At 40.3% G+C, this 13,826-nt stretch overlaps 1 protein-coding gene across 5 annotated transcripts in view; it reads left to right on the top strand.

The window, feature by feature from the left end:
- Positions 1–13,826, top strand: part of Ndel1 (nudE neurodevelopment protein 1 like 1) — a 91,993-nt gene that overhangs the window by 19,270 nt on the left and 58,897 nt on the right. For all 5 annotated transcript variants that reach the window (XR_006146163.1, XM_042670790.1, XM_042670792.1 and 2 more), the window contains exons 4-7: positions 1,738–1,886; positions 3,790–3,926; positions 7,117–7,290; positions 10,728–10,819. Coding sequence is in view for 4 of the 5 variants with exons in the window: in XM_042670790.1 (XP_042526724.1) it covers positions 1,738–1,886; positions 3,790–3,926; positions 7,117–7,290; positions 10,728–10,819 (552 nt within the window). In the remaining variant the exon portion in view is untranslated. The remainder of the gene's footprint in view (positions 1–1,737; positions 1,887–3,789; positions 3,927–7,116; positions 7,291–10,727; positions 10,820–13,826) is intronic.

Here is a 13,826-nt window from a genome sequence, read left to right as displayed (position 1 = left end):
GCTTGGAAGTGTTTCTGTAAGGAGTGGATAGATGTGGACAAGGTAGAGGAGGGTATGAGAGTTGAATGGCTGTCTACTTTTGAGCTTACCCTCAGTTTCACTCAACTTGAGAACCCAGAGAGGTTCCCCCATCAACTTTGGGAATTTTTTTCTTTTTTTTTGGGTCCAGTTGTGGGGCCTGAACTCTGGGCCTGGGCGCTGTCCCTCAGCTCTTCAGCTCAAGGCTAGCACTCTACCACTTGAGCCACAGCGCCACTTCTGACTTTTTTCTTCTTGCTTATGTGGTGCTGAGGAATCGAACCCAGGGCCTCAGGCATGCAAGGCAAGCGCTCTACCACTGAGCCATCTTCCCAGCCCCTGGGAATTTTTTTCTGGGCCTTAAAACTTAGAGTCTCTTGTTCTTTTTTTTTTTTTTGTCGTCAGTTGTGGGGCCTGAACTCTGGGCCCGGGCGCTGTCCCTCAGCTCTTCAGCTCAAATTGAGTGCTCTACCACTTCTGGCTTTTTCTGCTTATGTGGTACTGAGGAATTGAACCAAGGGCCTCTTCATGTGAGGCAAGCACTCTACCACTGAGCCACCTTCCCAGCCCCAGGGGGGGACCTCTTGTTCTTTTTTTTTTTTTTTTTAATTTAATTTAATTTTATTTGTGAACATACTGTACAGAGGGGTTACAATTACATGGGCAGGATAATGCGTACATTTCTTACCAAGCATTGCAGCCTCCTCCTTTGGTTTACCCTTCACATCCCTTCCCAGCCTCCCCCCTCCCCCCCAAGACCTCTTGTTCTTGCTCAGCTTTTTCATTCATTGCTAGCACTCTACCACTTGAGCCACATCTTCACTTCTGGCTTGTTATTGGTTAATTGGAGATGAGAATCTTGTGGATTTGCCTGTCTGGGCTGGCCCTGAACTACAGTTCTCAGATCTCAACCTCCTAAGTAGCTAGGATTACAGCTGTGAGCCACCGGCACCTGGCTTTTTTTTTTTTTTTTGGGTCAGTGGTGGGGCTTGAACACTGGGCCTGGGTGCTGTCTCTCTGCTCTCTTCAGCTCAAGGTGAGCACTCTACCATTGGAGCCACAGTGCCACTTCTGGTTTTTTTTTTTGGTCCGGTCGTGGGGCCTGAACTCTGGGCCTGGGCGCTGTCCCTCAGCTCTTCAGCTCAAGGCTAGCACTCTACCACTTGAGCCACAGCGCCACTTCCGGCTTTTTTCTTTTTGCTTATGTGGTGCTGAGGAATCGAACCCAGGGCCTCAGGCATGCAAGGCAAGCGCTCTATCACTGAGCCACCTTCCCAGCCCCCCACTTCTGGTTTTCTGGTGGTTAATTGAAGATAAGAGTCTCATGGACATTCCTGCCTGGGCTGACTTTGAACCACGATCCTCAGATCTCAGCCTGCTGAGTAGCTAGGAGTATAGGCGTGAGTATAGGCGTGAGCCACTGGCACCTGGCTTGACACCTGGCTTTAACTTTGGGAATCTTATGGCAAATGTTTTTTGTTTTTCAGAGAGCATTATTAGATTTCTTTCTTAGAGGAGAATAGTTGATTATCAAAGTTTTGTATAAGACACTCAAGAATAGATGTGCCATTTAGTTTTTTACATATTGTGAAAAGAAGGGGGTGTCATCAACTCAGATTGTGAGCAGATTATTTTGTTTTCTTTTAGTTTGTGTTATGTTCTTATTAAAAGACTGTATTTTAACAATACAACCTTTGTTTCATGTACTCATGCCCTCAGGAAAAATTAGAACATCAGTATGCACAAAGCTACAAGCAGGTTTCAGTATTAGAAGATGATTTAAGTCAGACACGGGCTATTAAGGAGCAGTTGCATAAGTATGTAAGGGAGCTGGAGCAGGCCAATGATGACCTGGAGCGGGCAAAAAGGTAAGTGCTGGTATGCATTTGTGAGAATAATCAAGCGAGCAACTGGAGATTAAAATTTTTATCATTAGGCTCAAAGTTCCATTTTAGTAGCAGAACATTTCCCTTTGGTATTTCATGTCAGTTCACTGAAATGGAGGCTAATCTTTCCAGATTAGCTTTTCTTTGAAATTTTCTTTTTCATTCATGTACTGTTTTTTTCGTGGTCTTTCCCCCCTCCCCCCCCCCCCCGCATGTGCCCGCCCCCTGCATCCCCCCCCCCATTTTCCTTTGTGTCTCATGAATCCCTCCAGCTTCCCTATGTTCTCAGTGCTGCTGCCACACTTTCTATAGGTTCTCAGTTTTTGTTTTTTGGTTGGTTGTGAGGCTTGAACTCAAGGCCTGGGTGCTCTCCCTGAGCCTCTTTGAGCTCAAGGCTATCGCTTTACCGCTTGAGTCACAGTGCCACTTCTGGTTTTTGAGTGGTTAGCGATAAGAATCTCACAGACTTTGCTGCCCAGGCTGGCTTTGAACCGTGATCTTCAGATTTCAGTCTCTTCTGAGTAGCTAGGATTATAGGTGTGAATCACTGGCATCCTCCTAGGTTCTCAGTTTTAAACATGGATTCTGCAGTTATGTCCTAGCTGATCTGTCTTTATGTTTGTTTCCTTTTTACTCTCCTCTGTTTTAATACAGTCCAGTGAATTTCCCAAAGTACAGCTTTCATACAGTTTTCCTGAATATTATGTGGTTGATTGTTATCACTATTGCCAACTTCTCCTGCCTCTGTAATTAGTAGTTCTGAATCCTTTCAAGCATAATTTTTTTTTAGCCAGTCCTGGGGCTTGAACTCAGGGCCTGGGCACTGCCTCTGGGCTTCTTTTGCTCTAGGCTAGCACTCTACCATTTGACCCATAGCACCACCTCTGGCCTTTTCTGTTTATGTGGTACTGAGGAATCGAACCTAGGGCTTCATGCATGCTAGACAAATACTCTACCATTAAGTCACATTCCCAGCCCCAAACATAATTCTTATTACTTTATAATTATTGCCCAGTATTTCTTTAATATTTATCATGTGACTCTTAAGTGATTGACATAATGCTGGAGCTGGGGATATAGAACTATAAGCTAGTCACTGCCCTGGAGCTGACAATAAGAACATTCACCATGAGAAATGCTTTAGTAAAAAGAATGTGTACAGGCTATGCCAGATCATAGAGGAAGAAGCAGCCAGAGAGCATCTGTGGGAATCAGGGAGCCTTTCCAGATGTTGGAGCCTGCTAAGAGGAAGAAAGGTTGACCAAGTGAAGAAACAGGTGAGAGGTAGAGAGGCAAGAAGGCACTTTTGAGGTATTAATAGTTCATTTTGATTGACAAGTCTAGAGTTAGCCTTGCTGAATGAAATAAAACTGGTAGATGCTTGGGGTCAGGTTGTAAAAAAAACAACGCCCATATGCTATGTTAGTGTCACTATAGGCAAAGGGGGGAGCTCTTTAAGATTTTTTTTTCCTGAACAAATGAACAATACAGATCTTGATTTGAGAAGATAATACTGAGGGATTGGAAGCAGGGAGATAGGAAGACCATTAAGGGTAATCCAGATGAAGAATTGAGGCTGAAAATTGGAGAAACTTGGGGCCAAAAAGAGGAAATGGATTTGAGAGCAATTTTTGGCAGTTGGCAGAAACTAGTAAGATTGTAGATGGCATTCAGAGTCCTAATCTGAGGTTGGGAATTTTTTTTTCTGTAGCAAATAGCACCCAGTGGGAGGGGTAGTTGATTGTTGAATGGGGTGAGATCATTCTCTTTGAACTAGGTCAGGATAGCTAGGTCAGGAATAGTAGATAAACTGTTTCATTTTGTGTTAGCAATATACACGTGTTATTTATTTAATTCCTGGGCTGTTAAATTTTTTTTTTTATAGAGCAACAATAGTTTCATTGGAAGACTTTGAACAAAGGCTAAATCAGGCCATTGAACGAAATGCATTTTTAGAGAGTGAACTGGATGAAAAGGAATCTTTGTTGGTCTCTGTACAGAGGTTAAAGGATGAAGCAAGAGGTAAGATTTCTAATTTAGAGAATATTTACCCATTACCTGTTGAAACTAAGCCAGAGAAAGCTCAAGGATTGACTTCTTTTATCTTTCATTTTTTATATTTTAACTTTTTTTTGCAGTGTTGAAAATGAAACCCAGGGTCTTGTGCCTGCTAGGCCAGTGCTCAGTGAGCTACATACCTCCCTAGTTAAGTTTTAGTTTTACATAATTTTTAAGGTCTGTGCTAAGTGCTGCTGATCTGCGAATTTATTTTAATACCCATGCCATTAGGTATCACCCCATTTTCTTGAATAAGAAACCAGAGACACATAGAGTTTGTGTTTTGTCCAATGTAATACAGCTTTTCAGCTGTGATTCAAACCCTGACTTCTTGCCCAGATCTTTAACTACCACTGCACATATTCTACTTGGCTTTTTAAAAAAAATTGCTTCTATCTAAATAAATTCATGTAATGCACGTAGCACTATGTTATTTACATATTATCCATATAGTGAATGTATATGTATTTCTTTTTTCTTTTTTTTTGGTCGGTCGTGGGGCTTGAACTCTGGGCTTGGGTGTTGTCCCTGTGCTCTTCAGCTCAAGGCAAGTGCTCTACTGCTTGAGCCACAGCGCCTCTTCCAGTTTTCTAGTGGTTTATTGGAGATAAGAGTCTTATGGTTTTTCCTGCCCAGGCTGGCTTTGAACTGTGATCCTCAGATCTCAGCCTCCTGAGTAGCTAGGATTACAGGCGTGAGCCACTGGAGCCCGGCTTTATGTATTTCTTTTAAAACTTTGTCTCCTTCCCTTCTTTCCCTTATGCATAACAGAATGCAGAATATTGTAAAGAAGAAAGTAAAAGTTGCTGCCAATCTCTTTAGAGGAGAATTTGCTAACAGCTTGACTTACTTCGTTCCAGTTCTTTACTATGACTGTGTAGAAACATAACTATTATTTTCCTTTCTGTAATTCATGGCACTGTTCCCCTCAGCAATCACACACACACACACACACACACACGCACACGCACACATGCACGCACGCATGCACACACGCACACACACATTTCCTTTCTTCCCTTTCTTACTCCTTAATATAGAGAATATATCCCACACCATTGTGAACTTTTAAAATAGGGTTTTATGAATATTATATTCTAATAGTTCCTTATTGGTAGATACTTTCTTTTGTGCTATAAATAGTACTGTTACTGGGATCTGCGTACATAATATTTCGGAGTATGTTTGAAGATTCCCTTAGAAGGAATTCTTAAAAGTGATAAAGGAAATGAATATTTTTATGGATATACGGTTATCTTTTACATAAGTGGAACCTCACAGCTCTGTGTGGCAAAGAGTGAGGGAGGGTCCTCCTGCTGTTTATTATTAGCATTGTTCCTAATAAAATATATTTTAAAATTATTTTTTATTACTTTTTTTTTTTTTTTTTGGTCGCTTGTGAGGGCTGAACTCTGGACCTGGGCACTGTCCCTCAGCAATTCAGTGCAAGACTAGTGCCCTACCACTTGAGCCACAGCGCCACTTCTGGATTTTTTCTGCTTATGTGGTGCTGAGAAATAGAACCCAGGGCCTCATGCATGCAAGGCAAGCACTCTACCACTGAGCCACCTTCCCAGCCCTTTAAAATTATTTTAAAATAAATACTTTTTTTTTTGGTTGGTCATGGGGCTTGAACTCTGGGCCTGGGCACCGTCCCTCAGTTCTTCAGATCAAGGCGAGTGCTCTACCATTTGAGCCACGGCACCACTTCTGGTTTTCTGTGGTTTATTGGAGATAAGAGTCTTATGGACTTTCCTGCCCAGGCTGGCTTTGAACCGTGATCCTCAATCTCAGCCTCCTGAGTAGCTAGGATTACAGGCATGAGCCACCTGTGTCCGGCTAAATAAAACCTTTTGCAAGTATAAAATTGCTCTTATTCTTTAATTTGTAATTCTTTGATTACTACTTCTGAAGCTTTTTTCCAGTCTGTTTTGATCCCTTTATCCCCCATGCCTTTTCTTATTTCTCCTAAGGGGATAGTGTATTTGTTTGAAGAACTTTCATACTTTATGTAATATATACAATACTAACTTTCGATCTTAGCACAAAATACCTAGCATTACATTGCCATCTTAACTGTTTTCAAATGCAGAAATCAATTCTAAGTGTACTCACATTGTTGAATAACAGATCTTTAGAACTTCATCTTGCAAAACTGAAACTATATATAAACTATATATAACTATATGTAAACTATATATAACTATATATAAACTATATATAAACTATATATAAACCATTATATAATAGCAGTTCCTTTGCTCTCCCCAACTTTTGAAACCACAGTTCTGCATTTTGTTTCTGTGAGTTTTGACTACTTTTGATACCTCATAGAAGTGGAATTTTGCAGTATTTGTCTTTTTTTGTGACTGGCTTGTTTCACTTGGCACAATGTCCTGAAAGTTTGTGTTGTAGTATATGACAGGATTTCTTTGCTTATAAGAACTGATGCATTACATGCATCTGTGTTCTGTATTTATTCATTCATAATGAACATTTAGGTTGCCTATATCCCTTGGTTGTTCTGGATAATATTGCTAGAACACAGTCTATTTCATTTTTTTAATCCCCAAAGAGGGATAACTTCTTATTCTTTTTTAACATAAGGAAATATTATATAGTTTTATTTGTATAATGGGAAAGAAAACTTAATTCTGAGTTAAAAGTTCAATATTTGAAAGCAAGAAAAAATTTAAACTTAGAAATAATTCTTTCCCAGAGAAAATATTTCATAGTGGTGATTAAAAAATAAAAATAAAACTCTACTTCGTTGATTTTTACAGTAATCCCCAAAGGTCATAATTTCAAAATATGAAAACAAATGTGTTGGTATAGAATATTTATGTTTTTGTTGTTCAAGGCTGGTGCTCTACTATTTGAGCCACATCTCTGCTTCTGAGTTGGTACAGAACATTTATAGGTTCCCTAGGAGTTATGTTTTAGACCTTGTTTGACTCTCTTCTCTTTATGCATTTGAGTATAATACTTGTCTTTGAGGTAATAGCATTTTTAAGTTGTAGTATCATTTGAGCTCTAGAGTTGTTATCCCTCTTCCCCCCAAGATGAAAATAGAATTTGAAGAATACGATTAGGATATTTTAGGTGTGACATTGTTCCATTTAGTATCTATACCTTTGTTTGCAACACTTTGCAGATTTAAGGCAAGAGCTGGCAGTCCGGGAAAGACAACAGGAAGTAACTCGAAAGTCTGCTCCTAGTTCTCCGACTCTAGACTGTGAAAAGATGGATTCTGCTGTCCAGGCCTCACTCTCCTTGCCAGCCACTCCTGTAGGCAAAGGAACAGAAAACAGTTTTCCTTCACCAAAAGGTTTGTTGTGCTTTTTTTTTTTCTCTTTTTCTTCTTGTTGTCATGGGGCTTGAACTCAGGGTCTGAGTACTGTTCTTGAGCTCTGTTTTTGCTCAAGGCTAGTACTCTACCACTTTGAGCCACAGCACCACTTCTGTTTTCTGGTGGTTAATTGACTATAAGAGTCTAGGACTTTCCTGCCAAGGGCTTGCTTTCAACCACGATCCTCAGATCTCAGCCTCCTGAGTAGCTAGGATTACAGGCATGAGCCACCAGTACCCAACCATGCTTTTTTTTTTTTCCCTCTGAGGCTATGTTAGGTTATTTATCTGAAAGGGTTAGCAGAAGTTGCTAAAGTTTAACTAGAAAATTATTTTGAAAGTTAGTTTGGGGCTTGGAATGTGGTTCAGTGGTAGAACCCTTCCTGTCTAGTAAGCTCTGGATTTGATCATTAGCACCGCAAGAAAACAAAAGAGTTGAGCCTTGTATCATCTGCATTTAATCTAGTCACTGGTAGACTTAGAAGGAAGATGTGGGTTCAGGCTAGCCTTGGCTACATAGCAAGAAGAAAAAAAAAAGACAAAAAGTTGGTTTTGTGCTATGTAAAACAAGGAATTGTTCTCTTGGATCACTTACATACATATGAAATTTAATCAAGAACAACCTTAATGAGATTTTAAACAGTTTAAAAGTTTTAAAGAAAAGCATATTTTGGTTATGTTAGTAATACACGTTTATGCAGCTTGAGTTTTTTTTTTCTTCTGTGAATGCCTATGTGTGTTTGTGCAAACCTTGTCAGACATCAGTTTTGGGATTATACTGTTTTATTTCTTGCTTTTGCCACTTCTTGTAGTATGGGAAAACAGAAGCCATTAATGCACAGAGGCACAGAGATGTTTGAGTTATTCAGAGGCACATAAGGCTGGCTCAGAGCCAGGTGCCCGTTCTTGTAGATGTTTCAGAAGCTGCTGTTACATCAAAGGTTACATCTGGGAAATGGTTGGTGCCACAATGAGAAGGTTCCTCTTGCTGCCAACCAATGTATTATGTAATCCAAGTAAGGAGAAAAATGAATTTGTAGCCACTAGAGAGGACCTTAGAATGCAATCCCAAAGCTCTTGATTCTATTTGTTCAGTTTTTGTAGTTTACAGATTATATCCCAGCTCCCTCATTCTCCCATGCTTTCTTACTCCCCAAGCCAGAGCTGCCTGTCTTCTGTCCCCTCTATCTGTCAATGGGATGTGTATGAGAAGATTTTCTGTTTGGGCAGTCAGTACAGTACGTTCTCTGTATCCATGCTGCTCAGTATGGTATCAGGTAGCCACTTGTGACTATTTCAATTTACGGTCAAAAACACAAAGTACATGGGGTTGGGAATGTGGCTTAGTGGTAGAGCCTAGCATGCATGAAGTCCTGGGTTGATTACTCAGTACCAAATAAACAGACAAAGCTAGAAGTGGCACTGTGGCTCAAGTGGTAGGGTGCAAACCTTGAGCAAAAGAAGCTCAGGGACAGTGCCCAGGCCCTGAGTTCAAGCCCAGCTCTAGCAAAAACAAAAAAAACAAAACCAAAAAAACCCACAAAGTTCAATTCCTCAGTTTATTAGTGGAATTTCAAGTGATAGCTTGATCGAGACTTGTTATGAGGTGAAATTAGGTACGAGTTACTAGTACCTTATTACACTAATTTGTACTGTGTTTACTGCCCTGGCTACAGGACAAGCAATATATAGAGTAGAGCAGTCATGAGAAGCTCTTGCTGTCAGTTATGAACTGAAGTAAGTTATTGAAATCTGAGAATTAGCCATTTGACCTTTTTGCTTACAATGGTCCAACTTAGGTCTGAAGATTGTTTATTTGCCCACTGATAGCAATAATCAAACATATTGAGGGGCTAGATATATGGCTGAAGAGGTAGGGCTCTTGTCTAGCAAGTTTGAGGGCTTGAGAGTTCAAACCCCAGTACTGTTAAAAAAAAAAACAAAAACCAAAAAGTTAATGATGGAAGCAATTCTGGAATAGAAAATGTGTAAGAATAGTCAAGAAAAATTGGAAATAAGAGTCTTCATTAAGCATCAAAAATTTAAGTATCAAGTAGCATACTTTATATACATTAATATATACATATTAAATTAATATATACATTAAATGTATATATATATATATACATTATATACATTAAATTGTACCTCATTAATATGTACAAGTTTTGTGTTTTTATGTATCAGTTAAAAATGAGTTAAAGTTATGTAATTCTAGTGGAAATATATTCAAACACTAAATTATAGGTTCATTAAATGATCTCGGGTTTATTTTATTTTGGGTAGTATTGGGGTTTTAACTTGGGGTCTTATACTTGCCGCGTGAGCCACTCTGCCAGTCCTTTTTGCATTGATTATTTTTGAGATAGGGTCTCACATAATATTCAGACTGGGCTAGATTGCCTCCTGTTGGATTCCCTGTATAGCTGGAATTAAAGGTGTACACCACCACGAGTAGCTGTAGGTGGGATGGTAGGTGTATACTACTGTGACCATTGGCTGGGTTCTTGAACTTCTTGCCTGATCCCTGATCTCTGATCTCTTACTCCCAAGTAGATAGAATTACAGTTGAACCAATACACCTAGCTAGGGAATATTTTATAATATTGAGATGGAGAAGCCAAAGATTCTCCTGTAAAATAGAAAAGATAAATGCCATCCTGACATGAGAGAGACTGTGTAAGAAAAAGGATGAGGTCGGGTGCTGGTGGCTCATGCCTGTAATCCTAGCTATTCAGGAGGCTGAGATCTGAGGATCTCGGTTCAAAGCCAGCCCGGGCAGGAAAGTCTGGAAGTGGCGCTGTGGCTCAAGCGGTAGAGCACTCGCCTTGAGCTGAAGAGTGCAGAGACAGCGCCCAAGCCCAGAGTTCAAGCCCCGTGACAGACCAAAAAAAAGAAAAAGGATGAGTATTCATAATGTATAGAGCCCTTGAAAGTAGATTTAAGAAAACCAACTAAAAAAGGTACAAAGAACGAAGATGATTTCCAGGAGAAATTGACCAGGTATTAAAGAGGTAAAAATTTAGACAGAGTAACTACCATTGACTGAAAAAAGAAGGTTAATATGTAATGTTATTCAGAGTACTGCTATACAAATTGCTGATTATTGGCATAATGTTTTTATGGAGCATTTTGGCAATATCTATTAAGGTGAAAGAAAGGGTGTCCTGACAGAGGACAATCTTGTCTTCAGAAGCACTGGTTCAGAGGTGCTCCTATTTAGTTGATAGTCTTAAGTCATCCAGGTTTAAACTTAAGTTATTAGGTTAAGCCTTCTATATTTTATCCATAATTGTATAGTTCATCTGTAATGTGAAAATTGATTATGTATTGAGTGTATCCTGCTTTGTAACATCACCAACAAAACCCAATGTACAGATTGCTGCTAATGTCATTTTACTGTCCTTTTTTCTCTAGCTATACCAAATGGTTTTGGAACCAGTCCACTAACTCCTTCTGCTAGGATATCAGCACTAAATATCGTGGGGGATCTCTTACGGAAAGTAGGGGTAAGCATTTAGTTATTTATCACTAGGTGTTTCCACTGCTGGGGTGGTGTTGAAATAAGGGAAGGAAAAAAGAATACCTTTCTGTGGTAAGAATTGTCAGGAAGCTGAGCAGTGCAGGCATCCAGTGTGAGCTGTCTGGACTAGTGTCCAGGTGAATACCTCAGCACTGGCTAGCAGCACTTCTGCATGAGGGCCAGGCTCTGAGGTGACATGCCACTTAACTCTTCTCCATTGTGCCTATAGCATGATGCCTTTGTCCTTGTTTCAGACACTTCCCCTGAGGCCTGGTTTGAGCTCTTGTAATCCTGGTCTTTGCCTGTCTCTTTCATCTTCCTGGTCCTTTTCTCATCTTTTATTTTGTAGGGCACTAGCAGTTGGTTCATGGCCTGACCACTATTTCTCTGTCTTAATGCTCTTGGGCCATCTCATCTCCAGTGCCTTCTCTTTGGCTCAAGTCTCAAGTCTCAAGTCTCAAGTCTCATATTCCAGAACAGTTTGGCTTTTGAAATATTACGGTCTCTATTTTTTCTTACTCTTATTTTTTTCTTATTGGAGATAGCATCTTCCTTCATTGTCCAAACTAGTCTCAAACTACTGCTCCAAGTGATTCTCCTGTCTACATGTCCAGCTCCTTTTTTTCTTTTGGGTCCGGTCGTGGGGCTTGAACTCTGGGCCTGGGCGCTGTCCCTCAGCTCTTCAGCTCAAGGCTAGCACTCTACCACTTGAGCCACAGCACCACTTCCGGCTTTTTTCTTTTTGCTTATGTGGTGCTGAGGAATTGAACTCAGGGCCTCATGCATTCAAGGCAAGCGCTCTACCACTGAGCCACCTTCCCAGCCCCATGTCCAGCTTCTTGTTCAGTCTTTTATTGCTTAATATTTACTCTTTGACCTTATCAAGAATAATGCCATTTTATTGTGTACTACTAGGGTGTCAGCTCAGGACCTCATATTACTAGGCAGGCACTCTGTCATCTGAATCACATCTCTATCTTTTATGCTTCAGTTACTTTTCAAATAAAATCTCATATGATCCTCCTACCTATGTCTCCAATGCACTTGTTTGTTGAGGTGGATACTTAGCAACTTTTTTCCCTGGGCTAGTGTCAAATTTTAGTCATCCTATATCTGCTTCCCAAATAACTGGGATTACAGACATGAGCCACCACACCCAGTATTTATATCCTGTCTCTTGCTTTCATTTCCTTTCTACTCCTCCACTATCCCACTATTCACACTTAATTCTTGCTGTTGGTTGAAGGAGACTTGCAATTTAGAACAAAGAGGCTGGATGACTGGAAACAGGCTCATACAGATTCTTCACTACTGTATAGTCAGCACTTTTAACTTCACTGCCTTCTGTGTATCCCTCAAGTGACTGACTTGGCTTTTTTAATAATTAACTCATTACATTCCACCGTTCACCACCCCTTCACTTATTTGTGTGAGACATTTTTTCTAAAAAAATGTAGAAGTTGAAGTATACTTTAGCTAATGAAGAATTGGAAATCTAAGACACAGTCTCATGTTTGCTTTTTTCTGGCTCCTAAAATAGATTCTTTTCTAACCATCAGATTAGCTCCAAATCTTCACTTTAAAAACTTACTATAAAAAGCAATGTGCATGAATGATTCATGCAGTGTGCACAGTAATCTTCCCTTACTAAAGATAATTCTAAAGTCATATTTGTTGTAAGTTAGTGTTTAACTCTGTAACATAAAATGATGTGCCTATTTGTATTTTGATTTAATCAACTTCAAACAAAAAGATTTTGAGAGAGAGAACCTACTACCTCTCAATTTTATTTCTGTTTTTTACATTGGTTAGATTTATAAATTTTAATATATATGCATATGTTCACATACAGATGTATGCATATACACACATGTATTTCTTATGTGGGAGTGAGGATGGAATTCAGGGGCTAATGCATGCTAAGCTTGTGCTCTGCCTCTGAGCTACATCCCTACTCTTGAATAACTTTGTTTAGAGCTCTGAATTTATTAACTAGCTGAGCTCTTTCTTCTCTCCCTCCCCCATCTTTCTTTCCTTGTGTGTGTGTGTGTGTGTGTGTGTGTGTGTGTGTTTGCACGCGTGCGCGCGAAAGGAGAAAGAGAGGGGGGAGGGAGAGAGAGAGAGGGAGGAGAGAGAACCTTATGCTCTAGCTCCACTTTCTTTAGCCTGTAGTTAGCTGTTGGTCTACTAGTTGAGCAGTACCTCCAGTTCCAGCTTTTTGCTAGTTAATTAAGAGATAAGAGACTCTTGGATTTGTCTGCCCTGAATGGCTTTGAACCGTGATCCTCAGATCTCAGCCTCCTGAGTAACCAGGTTATAGGGATGAGTACCTAGACTGCTATTTTTTTTTTTTGGTCTGTCATGGGGCTCGAACTCTAGGCCTGGGTGCTGCCCCTCAGCTCTTCAGCTCAAGGCTGGCGCTCTACCACTTGAGCCACAGCGCCACTTCCAGCCTTTTCTGCTTACGTGGTGCTGAGGAATCGAACCCAGGGCCTCATGCATGTAAGGCAAACATTCTACCATTGAGCCACCTTCCCAGCCCCATTTTTTTTTTTTTTATTGTAAAGATACTATACAGAGGGTTACAGTTGCATGAGTGAGGTAATGAGTACACTTCCTCTTGAACATTGTTACCCCCTCCATTGTTTTCCCCCTACCCCAGCCCCATTTTTTAAAATTCCTTTTTTGTTTTTGTCAGTCATAGGGCTTGAACTCAAGACCTGTACAGTCCCTGAGCTTTTTTATTCAAGGCTATAGTGCTCTACCACTTTGAGCCACAGCTCCACTTCTGGTTTCTGGTGGTTATTTGTTGATAAGAGTTTGATGGACTTTCCTGCCTGGGCTGATTTTGAACTGTGATCTCAGCCTTCTAAGTAGCTAGAATTATAAGTGTGAGCCACAGGCACCCGGCCGGCTGTCCCTTTTTAAGGGACAGCTAACTATATTGGTTGTGAGTTCTTACTTAGTTCCAAAATTGAAGCTTAGTCATGCAG

Source organism: Dipodomys spectabilis, unplaced genomic scaffold (assembly GCF_019054845.1).
Source record: "Dipodomys spectabilis isolate Male_0828 unplaced genomic scaffold, ASM1905484v1 ptg000576l, whole genome shotgun sequence".
NCBI classification, from domain to species: domain Eukaryota; kingdom Metazoa; phylum Chordata; class Mammalia; order Rodentia; family Heteromyidae; genus Dipodomys; species Dipodomys spectabilis.
Note: the sequence above shows the minus strand (reverse complement) of the source record. Positions and strands in the feature narration are given on the sequence as shown.